This window comes from Bos indicus, chromosome 12, assembly GCF_029378745.1.
Source record: "Bos indicus isolate NIAB-ARS_2022 breed Sahiwal x Tharparkar chromosome 12, NIAB-ARS_B.indTharparkar_mat_pri_1.0, whole genome shotgun sequence".
In the NCBI taxonomy this organism is placed as follows: Eukaryota; Metazoa; Chordata; class Mammalia; order Artiodactyla; family Bovidae; genus Bos; species Bos indicus.
In genome coordinates this window covers 9235183-9254883 of record NC_091771.1, presented here as the reverse complement: position 1 = coordinate 9254883, position 19701 = coordinate 9235183, and the positions used below count along the sequence as shown (strand labels likewise).

The window sequence follows — 19701 nt, the reverse complement described above, 5'->3', positions numbered from 1 at the left end:
CTCTACGATTAGGCCATCTGTATTTGGTAATCGGTACCCATCCTACATATATTAGGCTCCTACCTGCCCATAGAGACAGAGAAATAAGGTTATCATCTCCTTTGAAGTTTAGATTGTAACGACAGAGTTCCTGGGTCCTCAAGAAAGACCTGGAGAATCCCATGGATAGAGGAACCTGCAGGCTGTAGTCTGTAGGTCACGAAGAGTCAGACATGATTGAAGTGACAAGAAAGACATTCCCTGGGTTGGAAACTGGCAAGAGACTGGGAAAAAACTTACATACACATCAAAGGAACAGAGGAAGGATTTACAGTTGTGATTTTTCTAAAGGAAATGCTCCAAGGGAATTCCCTGGGGACCCAGTGGTTTCGATTTGGTGCTTTTACTATCACGGCCTGGGTTCAATCCCTAAAGGGGGAACTAATATCCCATAAGTCACTGGAGTGGCCAAAAATAAAGCAATTGCTCTAAGAAAAGGGACATCATGGGCCTGTGGTTGAGAAGGACCTTGAATAATCTTAAGCGAGTTGAGGGGAATTTTAAGACCATTTTGGTCACCACTGTTTGTGGAGATCATGAAAGTTGGCAAATCGATTAAACTCTGAAAGGGGGAGAGACTCCTGCAGTCATCAACTTTCCAGGAAGGTGAGAGAGGGCTTAACGAGGTCCCTACATGTTACTGTTAGGGCGGGGCTAAAGTAGTAGTCTTTTTCATGGCTCATGGATCAGAGGCTTGCCTATTTATTCAAATAAATAGATAGCTTTTGTTTTGAAGTAGCTGAGAATTCTAGTTATAGAGTCAGGCTGATTTTTCATTAAGATTCTGTCCTTGAAATGTATTTGCAGTGAAATCTGGAAATTTTACTTAATGTTTCTACTATGAATAGATAATTATACCTATCTCATAAGTATATTGAAAGAACTAAATGAAAATGTTTCTAAGGGACATTTTCCATACAGTTCTTGGCACATGATGAATGCTCAAGAAAGGGTATACACTTGATGTGTACCTAAATGAGGTATCAGCCTACTGCCTAATATTATTCTCATTCTATGTCTCAAACCCAGCAAAATAAGCACTTTATATTTAGCTCTGCTCTTGGGAAAAAATGCAACAATCTCTTTGCTCATGTGTTAATTTAATTATTAATATTTATCATTGTTATTAATTATACTTTGCATTCACATATAATTTATGAATTGATTATCACAAGTGGAAGTGATCTTAAAAGAACTTATTCCAAGAAAGCAGGTTTTTATTTCTTTGGAACACTCTCATTTCTTTAGCCTTTAAAAAATGTTATTTGAATAGTGATTTCATCAAAGCTTTTTATATCCTTGTTACCTTACCATTCTGAATCTTTAGAGAAGCTATTTGTAAGCGTGAAAGGCTTTAGAAGGGAAAACCAGTACAACAGAGTTAGATTCATTTCTAAAAAAAAAAAAAAATCCCCAAACTTCTGTAGGTCACTAGCAGAGGAGGGTTTTCTTTATAACAAGAGCCCTGCCACTCTATGGGCCTTTTTTTTTTTTTTGCAAATAGAGAATTTCTGGGTTTCCAGCTTTCCTTAAATGCCAAGCTTCCTGTATCACTACTACGAATTGCCTTGGCAGGAAAGACGTCAAATAGCCTCAGTGTAGAAAGCAAGGCTGTTGTTTTTGCTCAGTTGTTGGAAACCAAACATTAACTAGAACATCAGTATAAATATGATCTGGATGCAGTGACTCATTCTGTTTTAACTTAGTTTCACTTAAAATTTAACAGGGCAAGAAAATAACTATTTTTTAAATGCCTCCTATGTTCTCAGTACTTTTTGATGTATCTACAAGATATCCTTGAAGAGAAAGGATAGGCTGTAGGCTAGATGTTTACATTCCCGTCATATTCACTGGTTGACATCCGAAACTTCATATATTGGAAAAGTGAGTCTTTTAGGAGATACTTAGGTCAGGATGGTGGATCCAATCCTGATATATATGTCCAATATATATTCATATATTGGAAAGTGAGTCTTTTAGGAGATGATTAGGTCAGGATGGTGGGTCCCTAATGAATGGGGTTAGTTCTCTTGTAAAAGAAGCCCCAGAGAGAGCTCTTTCGTGCCTTCTGCTGTGTGAGAACAAAGAAAGACCATGGCCATCCGTGAACCAGGAAGCAAGCCTTCACTAGTCACCAAATCTACCAGTGTCTTGATCTTGAACTTCTCAGCCTCTGGAACTGTAAGAAATAAGCTTCTGTGGTTTAAGCATAAGCATAACCATTTGCTTATGCTCAGAGAAGATACAGATCTTTGTTTACTTCTCTTATCAACTAGGGTTTAAATGAATGGTTTTAAAATATGTTCTTCTCATCTCTGAATCAAGGAAAAGACATCACTCTCAATTTTCTTTTCCAAGAGATATTAAGAGAAATGTTAATTAAAAAATAAAAAAGAAAATAATTTGGTATGTAGGTGGGAAATAAATATTCAAAGTTGCTTACCTCTACTACTAAGCAAAAACAAGTGGCTCTCTGCAAGTGAAGACAATAATGTACTCCCAGATGCTTTAGATAAAAAGCAAAGAATCACAATAATTAATTTGATTAAATATCTAGCTCTGGAGATATTAAATTTTGTTACTTCTTCTATCTCGTATAATTAAATACTAAAAAGAAAATGCCTGCTATTGATAAGCTATTTAGAATTCAAAAAGCTTAGTTTAAGCAAAGTACAAAAGACTTGACACTACAAATCATGAGTGGAAAAATCTCAAGGTATAAAAACCTTTAAATGATTTCCATTGCAACTTATAAGGTGTGCCACTGGTAGCCATCGGTCTAGAAGAAGCTCCAACAAGAAGAAATGTGTTCATGAAACTTGTCATGAATAAGAAAGCTTGCAGCTGTTAGACCTGCAAAGAGAGAATTACAATAATGTAGCCTGCTGGCAATTTAGCTTAGCCAAAATCACGGAAAATATATACATGATATTAACATTCTGATATCTTGTTCTTGTGTCAGAAATGACGGTGACAGGGGAAAAAAGAATCCATTGTTGTGACAAAAGCCCTAGGACCACACGAAACGGCCAAGTATGTCATCAAAATGAAGACAGTATGAGCTTATCTGCCTGAAATGCTTTGTTCACACCCTAGCTAAAATTAGTTGAAATGTGATTCTACTCTATTTAAAACAGTTCTTTTTTTTCATTTTCAGCTTCATTTAGAGAAAAAAGTTATTTTTCTAAAGAAAAATTCTCCTGGCAAGAACTGATACAAGTTCATGAAACTGTAATCTCAACAACCAGGTAATGGGCAAATCTACAGTTCACAGTAATTTATTCTGTTTTGTCTAGTCATCCGACCTGGTTACATCTGTTACTTTATTTACTTACTCATATCTGGGGTTAGTGAGGGATCAAAACAGTAACACTGTCACAAAAAATATATCTTATAGTAGTGTTCTTGTTTTTTGATACATACAAATTTATAGAGCTCAACAAATCAACACAAAATAAAACACACCCAGACACTGTCACTTGACTGTCTATTCATATTAATACTATACTTAATGCCGTGTTAAATTGTCCCTTCTACTGTTTACTTGCTTCTGGTTGAAATATGATATTTTATATTTATCCTTTACATGTTGCTGATATTTAGAAACTTGTAATTATCTATCTTGTAACCTTTATGTTAATGTCATCATAATCACAACCTGGTTTGAGTGCAAATTAGCAAAACTCTACTGGAATTCCATTTGGAAATATATGTCAAAATTTACCCAGAAAAGGTCTCCCAGTGCTTTTAGCTCATCTGGGAGCACTGATGGCAGACTCAGAGCATCCTCTCTAAGGCTCTGGTGTTCACCTGCTCTGCTCTGTACCCATCTAATGTTGGCATGGCAGCTGTCGTTTATGGTAGTTTTAACTTTGTGAGCAGCCAGTGATACAATAGGTCTTGCATGGCAGAAGTTTAGACTAATTTGGGGGTCCAGACGTCTGTGTGTTTATTAATAAAGCTTATTAGTTGAATTCTTCAAAAAATTGACCAAGAAATTCTGCTTCTAAGAATTTATCTGATGGATACATATTTTCAAAATACTTTATGTATAAGTTCAGTCACTGAATCATTCTTTCTAAGGCAAAACACTGGAAACTAAATAAAGTTTAACCCATAGAGAAGATGGGTTAAGCTAACTAGGGTAAAATCACAAAATTAACCATTACGCAGTCATAGAAAACAGCAAGGTTGCTTATTTATGTGCTGATATGGAAACATGTCTAATATATACTAGTAATGAAAATATATCAATTATTAAGATATCAAACATTGTATAGAATAGTACCTAGAGAGGGAGATATATACACATAGCTGAAAAAATTTCGTTAGAAACAAATGCCATTTTCTTCTATGTTTTGGGAAACTAGTTGGACAGATAAGAAAGCACTAGTAGGACTAATTTTCCATGAATGTTCTTATAGTTTTAATTTTTTTTTCCATTTTGTGAATGTATTACTGGGCAAGGAAAGTTTAGTGCAGCTGTCCTAAGTTACTCAAAATATGCACATTTCAAGGAAAGATCTGTCTTCAGGACTGGCCTGTGGTGGACTCCCGGGAGGTAGCATCCTAGTCTTTGGTATATTCTTCCTGAGAAGAATGATTTTTGTGACTGATGCCTTAGATGACACTGTATTTATGCTAAATACCTGTGTTTGTATACAAGATGCTGAGTCACACTCTATAACAACCTGGTCAAATACAGTTTTTCCTAGCAATGTCACTGATAATGAACAGTTGCTTTATCTCAAGGAGTGTGGTGTGGGAAGACTAGGATGTGAGTTGTTAAGGTCAACCACGCAGGTACTACATGTCTTGGTGACTGAGACTTAATAAATAAATGGACACCAAGCTCCGGGCTGAGCCTCTGTGGCTGCCATCACCTCACACACACTGTCATATAATGTTGCTGGGATAACTGGGTGTGTCCTCCTTTGACTCTACTGTGAGGAGGGGGAAGGGAGGGGTTGACTTGACACTCAAAAGGCTCATCAGAAACGGCAGAGACTGGGGGAGACTGAAGAGCCACACACACTGACACATGTGCACTGGACGAAGGGCAGGGCACAGACTGTCTGGGTCTAGATAATGGTTTCTTCCTTCAGCAGTGTCTCCTTCTGCATGGAGCTCAGTTCTCCTCCCAGACTATCCAGGTTTTCCAGGTACGAGATCTCTTGGGTGTCCTCAGTACTCTGGGAAATGGGCAACAAATGGCATCTAGGGCAGGCTATTTCTTGGATGAGGCAGATGGCACCAGCCACCATGAACAGAAGGATGCTGAAGCCCAGGACGTAGTAAGGCCACTGTATGGAGAACTGCGGGGGGCTGGGCTTCATCCGCAGACTCTGGATCTCCAGGGCATGCAGCAACAAGGCCAGGAAGGCACAAGCCCCTGTGAGGAAACTGATGAAGGCTGACACAAAATTGTGCTTCCGGGTCCTCGGAAAGAGCTGAGACGCAAAGGACACCATGATGAAAGTGGTGAGGAAAGACAAGACAACGGCGGACAGCAGGGAGACTCGGCCGAGGATGACGTAAATGGATAAGGGTCGAGGCTTCCAGCACTTGATATGGAAGCAGTTCTCAAACAGGCCACTGAAGAACACTTCCTGGGACTCCTCGTTCACCAGCCGCACCCAGAAGGGGAAGATGGAGACCAGCAGGATAAGCAGGTAGCCCAGGGAGGCTACAGAGCTTGCAGAGGGCTTCTTGTAATCTCTGTCTCATCTGAATTTGCCTTTTGCTGGTTTTAATCTGCATCCCTTCACTGAGAAAATCACTTTTCTGAGTCCTAGGAAACCTTGTAGCATATCACTGTGTCTCAGAATGATCTTGGGGACTCTGTATATTCCAAAAATCAAAGGAAAACATTTTAAAGTTTAAATTGCTTTTATCGAAGTCAACTCGATCAGTTTATTGAAATCCTACTATAAACAGATTTAGTGCTAAACATTGGGAGAAATCCTAGACTAAGGCCTCCATCAAGTTTATTGGCCGACTGAGGGATAAAATTATGACAGTGAAATTATCTGCAATGCAAGGAGTTATGACTATTTCATACATAGAGTGAATTAGAGGAGTTCCTGGAGTCTACAGATTATTTTTGTTGTGGAAAGAATACAAGCATTGTTTATGAAAGCAATCTTCTCTTATTGAACATTTAATGTGCTCTGCTGTTCTAGCTGTTTGTTTTATTTTCATGGTCTCTAAATCACTTCAAGGTAAACATTTACATTCTTATTTTACGTATGAGGAAATCAAGGTTCTGAGAGCCTGAGGCCAAAATTGATCACTTAATAAGTGGTGAAAGTAGGTTTCTGATTAAAAATAAGTAAATAACATTTCTCTTATATTTATTAGTGTACTATAAACACAATATAGTCACTTGCTATTATATGAATACATTGTCTAAGATTTAAAGCTTTAGAAATGAAACATTCTCAGGGTTAGAGAGATTAAGTAACACTTAGTTAGGAAGAGCCAGACCCCAAATTTGATGTTCTGTCTTCTTGAATCTGAAGATGGCATTTCCTCCCATTGTGTTAAAGTGTCCTATGAAGCTAAAACATTATCTATAAATAAGATATTCTTTTTTCAATTTAAAAAATTTTATTGATATATATGGCTCAGATGTTAAAGAATCTCCCTGCAATGTAGAAGACCCAGGTTCTATTCCTGGGTCAGAAAGATCCCTTGGAGGAGGGCATGGCAACCCACTCCAGTATTCTTCCCTGGAGAATCCCATGGACAGAGGAGCCTGGTGGGCTACAGTCCATGAGGTCACAAAGAGTTGGACATGACTGGGTGACTAACACTTTCATTTTCATAATTGATTTACAATATTGTGTTAATTTCTGCTGTATAGCAAAGTTAGATATAGATATATATTATTTATATATATAAATAATATATATATATTATATATTTATTTTATTATATATTATATATATATAATATATATATAATTTTTCACATTATTTTCTATCATGGTTTACCACAGGGTATTGAATACAGTTCTCTGTACTGTACAGGAAGACCTTGTTGTTTATCCATTCTGTATATAATAGTTTGCATCTGTTAGACCCAAATAAGATTTGTAAAACAGACCACACTTATACGATTCTAGAGAAATAACAATACATCTGGTCTTAACAAGAATTTTCAGTAATGCTATATTTATCTATGAATATAAACTAATAGTACAGGAGAAACTATTACAGTAGTAAACTTTAAATAGTATGAAAATAAATGCATATAAAACTGCTGAATATTTCACATAAGTGAAATACATGTGTTTTATAAACAAAAGAAGGTGAAACAGTGGTAGTATTGCCTAACTTCAACTAAAAATAAATGAGGGAGTCCAGATATGCATTTATCAGACTTTCACTTTTATCCTTGAAATATCTTTTGTACTTTGAATGTATTGATATATGTCACAAGTAATCACAGAAACAGTAAAAAGTTGTCAGATTGCATTAATAGATAGTGTGCATGTAGCAACATCATCGTTATTAACCTAGGTATTAATTTCCAAGCAATTTCTTCAAAACTCTTAGATGTAGGCTAAATGCAGCTTTGTTTGATGACCCCCATCATTGCATTGTTATTGAAGGATCCAACAGAAATTTAGATTGCTAACTAAATTAAGCACATTAAAAGCTTATCTGAAACTCCAAATTATAGCCTTTGAAGATTCAAAAAGTCAGAAACACAAAGACAGCTATATTTAACTGATTTAAAAGAAAAAATAACACAGCTGGAAATTAATCATAAAATGCAGTGCTCATAATACAGAACTGCATGTCGTTTTCATTAATGTCTATCCAAGCATTCAAATGATGCTTCAACTTAAGACAATATACATTTCCCTTAGGACATACACTGTATTAAGAGTAAGGTTGTTTTTATGTTTAATTGGGAAGAATGAAGAACTGTTTGAATCTTGCCATACTTTATAAGCAATAAGCCTGTATTACCCCCAAAGGCAAGTCAGATGCAAAGATTTTCTTAAGAGGAGATTAGTGAAACACATGCTTCTTATGATAAGAATTGGTATGGAGGAAACTGATGAGATAACATAACTCTTAACCATCAAAATTTTCCTGAGAGATGTCCATAAATTCAGGATTACAAATCTGATTGATCAAGGCTGTGGGACTGAAATAGTGTCACATGATGAGATTTTGCATCCATTGAGGTAGGATCATTGCACGTGTACCAGGGAAGCTAGTTGATGCTTATATATAGTTGCTGTTTAGTTACTAAGTCATGTCTGACTCTTTTGTGACTCCAGGGACTGTAGCCCACCAGTTGTCTCTGTCCATGGGATTTCCCAGGCAAGAATACTGGAGGGGTTGTCATTTCCTTCTGCAGATACTTATATATCAGATCAGATCAGATTAAGTCAGTCGCTCAGTCGTGTCCGACTCCTTGCGACTCCATGAATCGCAGCACGCCAGGCCTCCCTGTCCATCACCAACTCCCGGAGTTCACTCAGACTCACGTCCATCGAGTCAGTGATGCCATCCAGCCATCTCATCCTCTGTCATCCCCTTCTCCTCCTGCCCCCAATCCCTCCCAGCATCAGGGTCTTTTCCAATGAGTCAACTCTTCGCATGAGGTGGCCAAAGTACTGGAGTTTCAGCTTTAGCATCAGTCCTTCCAAGGAAATCCCAGGCTGATCTCCTTTAGAATGGACTGGTTGGATCTCCTTGCAGTCCAAGGGACTCTCAAGAGTCTTCTTCAACACCACAGTTAAAAAGCATCAATTCTTCGGCACTCAGCCTTCTTCACAGTCCAACTCTCACATCCATACACGACCACAGGAAAAACTATAGCCTTGACTAGACGAACCTTTGTTGGCAAAGTAATGTCTCTGCTTTTGAATATGCTATCTAGGTTGGTCATAAATTTCCTTCCAAGGAGTAAGCGTCTTTTAGTTTCATGGCTGCAGTCACCATCTGCAGTGATTTTGGAGCCCATAAAAATAAAGTCTGACAACTGTTTCCACTGTTTCCCCATCTATTTCCCATGAAGTGATGGGACCAGATGCCATGATCTTCGTTTTCTGAATGTTGAGCTTTAAGCCAACTTTTTCACTCTCCACTTTTACCTTCATCAAGAGGCTTTTTAGTTCCTCTTCACTTTCTGTCATAAGGGTGGTGTCCTGCCTCAAATCTTTCAAGGAAGAGAGTTAGCATAAGTAAGGCAGAAAACATTCCTTAATCTTCCTTTTAATTTCATTCACACTCAAACAACAAAGGAAAATCTGACTCTCTTGGAAGAATGGAAGCAATTTAGTGACTGAAGGCAAGAAGGAGCAAATAGTGATGGAATAAAAAGTTTTTTTAAGGAAACTGCAAAATTGGTTTAAAAAGAGACCCAGAGGGATGGTATGGGGAGGGAGGAGGGAGGAGGGTTCGGGATGGGGAACACATGTATACCTGTGGCGGATTCATTTTGATATTTGGCAAAACTAATACAATTATGTAAAGTTTAAAAATAAAATAAAATTAGAAAAAAAAAGATTTTATTAATACTTACTGCAATATATTTTGTCCTTTTTGCAATTTTCTTATAAATTTAAGGTACAACATTTTATTGAAGTATAGTTAATTTACAGTATTTTGTTAGTTTTAAGTGCACAGCAAAGTGATTTAGTTATACACACACACACACACACACAAACTTGTATATATACTCTTTTTCAGATTCTTTTCAGTTATAAGGCTATTACAAGATATTGAGTATATTTCCCTGTGATACACAGCAAGTCTTTGTTATTTATCTATTTATTTTATATAGCATGTAAACATTAATCCCAAACTTCTAATTTGTCTCTCCTCTCCCTCGCTATACCCTTTGATAGCCATAAAATTGTTTTCTACATCTGACTCTAGTTCTGTTTTATAAGAAAGTTCATTTGTATCAATTTTTAGAGTTCACATATTAAGTGACATCATATGATATTTGTTTTTCTCTGTCTGATTCAGTTTACTTAGTTTGATAATCTCTAGGTTCATCCATGTTGCTTCAAATGACACTATTTCCTTATTTTTATGACTGATTAATATTTCATTTTGTGTGTATATATACATTTTTATTCATTAAGATACAACATTTTTAATTAAAATAATGAGAATACTTTCTCTGACTTCTTTTAAATATCTATTTTAATTAAGAAAATTATACATTTTATTTTATTTTTTTTTCTAATTTTATTTTATTTTTAAACTTTACATAATTGTATTAGTTTTGCCAATTTAAAAATGTATAGCAGGTGCCAGCAATAATTCACTTTTTTTAGAAATCAAAAATAAATGAGGCACAATCCTTTAAAGTCCTTTTAGGGACAAGATGAAGAATTTTATATCTAAAGTTTTTACAATTATTTATAAAGGTGGATAGTATATTCTGATGTTGAGTTCAAATATCAGGAAAGAGAAATTAAATTTGTGAAATAAGAAAGGAAACACTAGAGATAACCTACCCTTAAAATTGAGAATCAACTGAGGCTTTTATGAGTTCAACTTGACTTCTAAATAGTTTCATCAAAGTAATACGCTGATGAAAGCTAAGGATCTTTTGGGATGATGTCAGGTCTTTACTGTATATTTTTTTGTCTTGTTGAAATTGCCTTTAACTTAATATGTTCTTCTTAGTTCTTTGAGTTCCCCTAAGCAAAACAATATTATAAGCTTTTTAAAATAAAATTTTACAAGGAAGTATATCAATTACTGTGAAAGACCAAATCTCATAGCACAAATATTTTGTTCGCTGACATTGCAAAGGAAAATTTTACTAAAACTATGAGGCTGTCTCTATATAAGATTATTTATCCTCCCCACTAAGCAAATTTAAGTCTCCTTTGAATTCTTTTCTTTCTCATTTTAAACACTATTATTTAGCATTTATTGAGTAAATATATTATTTTATTTAACAGCTTAATTATATGTGTACTTTATGAAACATCCCTTGTTCATGTTTATTGCCCAGACCTACTTTTGTTGTTCAGTCACAAAGTTGTGTCCAATTCTTTGTGACCCCATGAACTACAGCACACAAGGTTTTCCTGTCCTTCACTATCTTCCAGAGTTTGTTCAAACTCGTGTCCATTGAGTCAGAGATACCATCCAACCGTCTCATCTCCGTTGTCCACTTCTCCTCCTGCCCTCAATCTTTCCCATCATCAGACTCTTTTCCAATGAGTCAGCTTCCCTGATAGCTCAGTTCCTGCCTGCAATGCAGGAAACCCAAGTTCAATTCCTGGGTTAGGAAGATCCGCTGGAGAAAGGATAGGCTACCCACTCCAGTATTCTTGGGCTTCCCTGGTGGCTCAGTGTAGGAGACATGGGTTCTCTCCCTGGGTTGGGAAGATCCCTTGGAGAAGGGAAAGGCTACCCACTGCACTATTCTGGTCTGGAGAATTCCATACACTGTATAGTCCATGGGGTCCCAAAGAGGCAAACACGACTGAGAGACTTGGACATCACTTGAATCAGATGGCCAAAGTATTGGAGCTTCTGCTTCAGCTTCAGTCCTTCCAATGAATATTCAGGGTTAATTTCTTCTAGGAATGACTGGTTTGATCTACTTGCTGTCCAAGAGACTCTCAAGAGTCTTAGCTAGCACCACAGTTTGAAAGCATCAATTCTTTGGGTTTCTCTGGTGGTTCAGATGGTAAAGAATCTGCCTGCAATGCAGGAGACCAGGGTTCCATCCCTGGGTCAGGAAGATCCCCTGGAGAAGGGTATGGCAACCCACTCCAGCATTCTTACCTGGAGAATCCCAGAGACAGAGGAGCCTGAGGGGCTACAGTCCGTGGGGTCATGAAGAGTTGAACTTGACTGAGCAATTAACATTTTCAGTTTCAGCTTTCTTTATAGTCCAACTCTCACATCCATACATGACTATTGGAAAAACACATGCCTTTGATTATACAGACCTTTATCAGCAAAGTGATGTGTCTGCTTTTTAATACACTCTAGGTTTGTCATAGCTTTTCTTCCAAGAAGCAAATATCTTTTAATTTCATGGCTGCAGTCACCATCTTCAGTCATTTTGGAGCCCAGGAAAATAAAATCTGTCACTGTTGCCATTTTTTCCCCATCAATTTGTTCATGAAATGGTGGAATTAGATGCCATGATCTTAGATTTTTGAATGCTGAGTTTTATGCCAGCTTTTTCACTCTCCTCTTTCACCTTCATCAAGAGGCTCTTTACTTCCTCTTTGCTTTCTGCCATTACAGTGGTGTTACTTATATATCTGAGGTCGCTAATATTTTCCCCTGCAATCTTGATTCCAACTGGGGATGTGTCTGCTGTTGAAAGTAAAGTCTGATGGTGTAAAGAACAATAATGCATAGGAACCTGGAATGTTAGGTCCATGAATCAAGGCAAATTGGTTGTTGTCAAGCAGGAGATGGCAAGAATGAACATCAAAATTTTAGGAACCAGTAAAGTAAAATGGATAAGAATGGGAGAACTTAATTCAGAGGGCCATTATATTTACTATACTGAGCAAGAACCGCTTAGAGGAAATGGAATAGTCCTCATAGTCAGCAAAGGAGTCCAAAAAGCTGTTACCTTGGTGCAATCTCTAACACAACAAAATGATCTCGGTTCTTTTCCAAGGCAAACCATTCAACATTATAGTAATCTAAGTCTATGCCCCAACTACTAATGCCAAAGAGCTGAAGTCAAATGGTTCTTTGAAGACCTACAAGGCTTTCTAGCACTAATACACAAAAGAGATGTCCTTTTCATCGTAGTAGATTGGAATGCAAAAATAAGAAGTCAGGAGATGCCTGGAGTAACAAAGTTGTTACTCTGTAACAACTTCATTGTTACAAAATGAAGCAGGGCAAAGGCTAATAGACTTTTGCCAAGAGAACACACTGGTCATAGCAAGCACCCTCCTCCAACAATAAAAGAGATGACTCTGCACATACATTACCATCACCAGATGGTCAATACCTAAATCAGATTGATTATATTCTTTGCAACTAAAGATGGAGAAGCTCTATAATGTCAAAACAAAACAAAACAAGACCTGGAGCTGACTGTGGCTCAGATCATGAGCTCCTTATTGCAAAATTCAAACTTAAATTGAAGAAAGTCAATAAAACCACCAAACCATTCAGGTATGACCTAAATGAAATCCCTTATGATTATACAGTGGAAGTGACAAGTAGATTAAAGGGATTAGATCTGACAGACAGAGTGCCTGAAGAACTATGGATGGAGGTGTGTGCCATTGTACAGGATACAGTGACTAAAACCATTCCAAAGAAAAAGAACTGCAAGAAGGCTAAATGACTGTATCAAGAAGTCTTAAAAATAGCTAAGAAAAGAAGAGAAGTGAAAGGCAAAGGAGAAAGTGAAAGATATACCCCACTGAATGCAGAGTTCCAAAGAATAGCAAGGAGATAGAGGAAAACAAAGAAATAGAGGAAAACAACAGAATGGGAATGACTAGAGATCTGTTTAAGAAAATTAGAGATACCAAGGGAGCATTTCATGTAAAGATGGGCACAATAAAGGACAGAAATGGAAAAAAAACTTAACAGAAACAGATGTTAAGAAGAGGTGGCAAGAATACACAGAAAAACTATACAAAAAGAAAAAGGTCTTAATGACCTGGATAACCACAATGGTGTGGTTACCCACCAACAGCCAGGCATCCGTGCAAGGTCATGTGGCATTAGGAAGTATTACTATGAACAAAGTTAGTGGAGGTGATGGAATTCCAGCTGAGCTATTTCAAATCCTAAAAGATGATGCTGTGAAAATGCTGCACTCGATATGCCAGCAACTTTGGAAAACCTGAAGTCAGTGGAGGCACTCAAATTAGTAAATATGATTTGAATCTTGAGTGAAGTCAGCTGAGATTCCATTTTGAAAGAATTATTTGAATTAAGAATAATTTTTGACCACTGATTTGCAAGGAATATTTAAAAAAACAAACATTGTGACTGGAGATTTAGAAGAAAAAAAAAAAGACAAATAAATGTGTGTGTGTGTATACGTGTGCACACCTACCTGTCTGTAGATTTAAAACCAAAGGGATACTGTGAGTTCTGTTTCTAAACCTTGAAGGAGATCACACTTGGACAGAGATTAAATAAATTGTTGGGATATGTTAGCAGTGAAAACTACTGTTTTGATTTTCACATTGGTAAGTGCTGGCAGGAAAGTTTGGGAGATTTCTCATCATAATCTCATTCTGTCTTTTCTGCTGACAAACATGTTTTCTAACAAACCTGGCATAGCTTTACCTTATAGTAATGAGTCATTACTTCATTGGTGTCTTACACAATAGCACAAGCACTAATAAAGTTTTGAATTCACTTAACTAATGACCCATTAAATTCAGCAACCTACTCAAAGTTGAAATTAAGCAGACTGATTATTTGTTTACATATATTGTAATACATAGATGAAATAGAGAATCTTTACTCTGAATTAATAAATCTCTTTTGGAAATAGAACCAGATTAGTTAATTTAAATTTGTGTTGTTTAGCCTAGATTTAGTTTCAAGTTTTCATGAAAAAACAACTTCTCATACAAAATTTGTTTACATTACTTTGTGTAAATCACCCAATCCCAGTATTTGAACAATCTGCTCAAAATAGAAATTTAGCTGACTGACTATTCATGTACCTATATTTATAATATATAGAGAGAATTGAATAGAAAACCCTTGCTTTGAGATATTAATTCTCTTTTGAAACTTGAGGATGCCTACATCAGTTAGATTTTTCAAATATTTGCTTATTTATTTGATTTTGGCTGCACCGGGTCTTCATTGCTTTGGTCGGCTTTCTCTGGGTGCGGTGAGCGGGGTCTACTCTTCATTGCGCTGAGCACGCTTCTTATTGCAGCAGCTTCTACTGTGGGCACAGGCTCTGGGGTGCATTGGCTTCAGTAGCTGTGTCACACGGACTTAGCTGCTCCGAGGCATGTGGAGTTGTCCCGGACCAGGGATTGATTGAACGCATGTCCCCTGCATTGGCAGGCAGATTCTTACCCACTGCGCCACCAGGGGAGTCTCATATATTAGATTTTAAGATGTTTCAATTTGAATTTATTTTCAAATTTAAGCTTACACGAGAAAGCCTTCTCACATAAATTCTGTTTAAATTGTTATGTTTAAATTACCCAGTCCCAGTATTTGAACACGTTAAAAAGTTAAACTCTTGATCTATTTTGCTAATCTGTATAGTGGGGCTACCAACAGTCACTACTGCATAGGCTCTTGCGTATATGAAATTAGAGGCAAAATAAATGCATCAATATATGGTATACAGCAATCACTCAATATTTGCTAATATTTGCTATTGTTAGCACCACCATCATTATCATTTTATTAAAGTTAGTTGTGAGTAATTTATATAATTTCAAATAAGTTCCTTAGGGTCATTATAGAAAGGCTTTATTATTATTTAGAGATTGATCAAATGTTTGAAGGCAATAAATTAAAATAAAAGATGGACTTTTTCCATACTCATTGGACTGGAGCTCCTGTTTAGGCTGTCAAATAGAAAACTACAAAGTAGATAACAAGTGTTATAAAAAGAATGCTGTTCTGATAGCTCACAGTAAGGATACGTACACTGACCTGCAAGTTTGAAGGTACTTCTCAAACAAAACGAAATACATTCTGAGTTCTGAAAGATAAGTAAATCTTATTCAGAAGTTAGAGATTTGGGGAAATCCAGGTAAAAGAAACAGTATGTGCAATGGTGTGAAGATTGAAGAGGACTTTTAAGTGTAGCAGTTCAGTATAGGGGAGGTTAGGAGGAGTAAGAAAACAAAGAAAACAGGGGAAAAAGAAAATTGAATGCAAATTTTGAATTATATAGAATCTTGTATGTGTTTAAATGTATTTGAAATGTATCCTATCGGCAGTAAAGAATTAACCGAGGTATTTTGTTGGTTATATAGCTTTTAAATTGTTCACGTATAATTTACATAGGTAATTTCTTTAATGCTCAGTTTGATGTGCTTTACAGCTGTCTATTCACATAGCAGGTGGTCCGGTGGTAAAGGATCCGCCTGCCGATGCAGGAGATGCAAGAGATGCAGGTTTGATACCTGGGTGGGGAAGATCCCCCTGAGGGGGAAATGGCAACCCACTCCAGTATTCTTGCCTGGGAAGTCTCATGGACAGAGGAGCCTACTGGGCTACAGTCCATGGGTCACAGAGTTGAACACCACTGAGCAACTGAGCACACATTTAGCAACTGCTCCAATTAAAATACAGAACTTTTCTACCAGCAAACAAAATCCCCTCATATCTCACCAATAAATGGCCCCTTCCACCTCTCATCTCATTGTAACATGTTTCTTTTCCTTGTTCTTGTTCTGTATATAAATAGAATCATAGAGATTATATTCTTTTGCACTTGGTTTCTTTTGTGTGATATAATTTTTAGAGATTTACCCATGTTATTCAAAATATCATTATTTTATTCTAATTTATTTTCAATAAGTATCCCACTATATGAATATTTCAGTGTATTTACCCGTACTTCTACTGATTATTAAGACAATTATGCAAAAGATTGTGATTAATGTTACCTATAAATCTTTTTTTGTGGGTATATGTTAAGCACGTCAAAGTGGAATTGTCTCATCATTGTGTGAAAATATGCATAGTTTTAAAGAAAATACCAGTTTTCTAAATCTATTGCACCATTTATGCAATCAAACTCTTAGCAATGAATAAGATTCAGTTGCATCAATCTTGTCCGTGTTGTGATCTTTCTTGATATTAAACACTCTAGCAGGGGAAAAATGATGCTTTATTTGTATTTGTTTAATCTGTATTTCTTTAATGACTAATGCTATTGTACTTTCATACATGTATTGAACATTTATATATCTTCTTTTTCAGTTATTTTCAATTAATTTGTCCATTTTTTAACTGACTTTATTTTTCATTGTTGAAGTTCTATATAAATACTGGATTCATCATTCTTTGAATTTGTGACTTTTCAGATTCTTTACTTAATGGTGTATTTTACAAGCAGAAATTATTAGTTTTGATAAGGTCAATTGACTGTGTGTGTATTCGTATATGTGTGTCTATGTGTATTTTCTAAGAAATATTTTATCAAGTTATCAATATTTTATCTAATCATCTTCATCAATCATGAAGATGATTAGATTTCTTCTAGCCTGTGTTTTTCTGGTTTTCATGTTCCAGTCTATACCACTTCAAATCAATTTTATTTTACTGGATCAAAGAAGAAGTTAAGGTTATTTTTCTTTATTTTCTATTTTTTTAAACTTGAATATCCTGCTGTTTTAATATTTGTTAAACGTTAAACACACACACACATGAAGTCCTTCCTTTTCTCTTTAAATTGATTTAGTACTTTTATGTAAAAAGTCAAGTGTAATATATGTCTGGATTGAGACTTCTATTCTGTTCCATTGATCTGTGTGTTTATCCTTAGACTCATATAATACTATTTGATATAATTTTATAGTATGTCTTGAAATCAGGAAGCAGAAAACATCCAGCTTTGCTTATGTTTTTAAATGGCAAAACAGATTCTTTTAGATTCTTTGTATTTATATAACAATATTAGAATGAGCTTACAAATTTTCCTTTTAAAAGTCTACTGGGATTTTGATTGTGATTGTATTGAATCCGTATGTCAGCTTAATAGAGAATGTATATTCAAAAATGTAAAGTATTGTAATCCATGAAGACGTTTATCTCACCATTTGCTCATCACCATCGTAAGTCACTTCAGTCATGTCTGACTCTTTGTGACCCCATGGATTGTAGCCCGCCAGGCCCCTCTGTTCATGGGATTTTCCAGGCAAGAACACTGGAGTGGGTTGCCAAGACTTTCTTCAGGGGATCTTCCTGACCCAGGAATTGAACCAGCTTTCTTATGTCTCCTGCATTGGCAGGCAGATTCTTTAACACTAGCACCGCCTGGGAAGCCATTTACTCCTATCTTCTTTAATTTAGAAATGTTTTATATGCTTCAGCATAGAGATATTATGTATTTTCATTATATTTATTTTGAGATTTTTAAGTATTTTGTTGCTATCATGTGTTATTATGCTAATTTTCTTTGTTTATGGACTGTATATAAGATAAAATCCATCTTATATTAATCATATTCTGCAATTTTCCAATATCATTTATTTCTAATAGCTATTTTGCATGTTCCAAATGATTTTAAAATACATAACTTTAGCTTTTTCTTAGTTTAATCTTTACACTAAAATATTTGTTTTCTTGCCTTATTGTATTTGTTAGAATTTTCAGTACTATGTTGAATAGAAGTGATAAGCATCTACCAGATAGTCTTGTTTTTTATTCCCTTTAAGAGGGATATATTTGATGTTTGCCATTAATTGTGATGCTAGCTGTAGATTTGTGTAGAGCCCTTTTTTTAGATTGAGAAAGTCTCTTCTAACTCCAGCTACTGAGAATTAAATATCTATCTATCCATCCATCTATTCATCTATCTATATATAAATATGAATAGGCATTGATTTTTTTCAATTCTTTTGTCTGTATGCATTTTAATTATCATTATCCTTTTAATGTGACAAATTATAATGATTGAAGATATTAAGCCAATATTATATTTCCAGATTAACTCTACTTGGTCATGATATACTACCTTTTTACATATTGTTGGAATCAATATGCTGACTTTTTGTTAAGAATTTTGAACCTATGCTCATAAAGTTTAATTTATCTGATTTTTTGTGTGTAATATCTTCAATATCAAATTTATTCTGTACAAACCAATTGAGTTAGAAATTAGTCCTTTCTATCTTTGTAAAAGTTTTATTTATAATTTGTATTATTTCTTTTAAATATAATTGATGAAATTCAGTTACACATCTGGACCTTGATTAGTCTTTATGCAAAAGTATTTGAATATGAATTCAGTTTTGTTAAATAGATATATTTGAGTGTTTACTTCTACTTATTTGTTGTTGTTGTTGTTTTTCAAGAACTTTTCCCATTGTACTTAGTTGTCTAACTTACTGGCATAAAATTTCCCTTACATTATCACTTCAGTCATGTCCGACCCTGTGTGACCCCATAGACTGCAGCCCACCAGGCTCCCCCGTCCCTGGGATTCTCCAGGCAAGAACACTGGAGTGGGTTGCCATTTCCTTCTCCAATGCATGAAAGGGAAAAGTGAAAGTGAAGTCGCTCAGTCATGTCCGACTCTTATCGACCCCATGGACTGTAGCCCACCAGGCTCCTCCATCCGTGGGATTTTTCCAGGCAAGAGTACTGGAGTGGGGTGCCATTGTCTTCTCCGAAAATTTCCCGTAATATTCTCTAATTGTTGTCTATCTGCAGAATTTATACTATTGTCCTCTATTTCATCCCTGACTAATAGTTTCTGTTTTCCCATTCTGTTTTTTTTTTCTTTATACATCTTACTATAAGTTTATGAGAATAATCCACTTTATTAAAAATGTGAATTTTTGACAATATGATTTTTTATATTTGACCTATTTCCTATGTCCTTGATTTTCACTCATGATTTTATTTCTAATTTCTGCTTAATTTACTTCAATTTGTTCTTATTTTATAATTTCTTAAAAAGGAAACTTGGGTCATTAATTTTATATATTTTAAAATATAGTCTTTAAATTTTCTCTAA

At 35.6% G+C, this 19701-nt stretch overlaps 1 protein-coding gene across 1 annotated transcript in view; it reads right to left on the bottom strand.

Moving 5' to 3' along the window:
• Positions 1-4987: 4987 nt before the first annotated feature.
• LOC109566969 (transmembrane protein 225B-like) overlaps positions 4988-19701 on the bottom strand; it is a 176914-nt gene continuing 162200 nt past the window's right edge. The window contains exon 4 of the mRNA XM_070800561.1: positions 4988-5757. Coding sequence (XP_070656662.1) covers positions 5121-5757 — 637 coding nt within the window. The 3' untranslated portion in view covers positions 4988-5120. The remainder of the gene's footprint in view (positions 5758-19701) is intronic.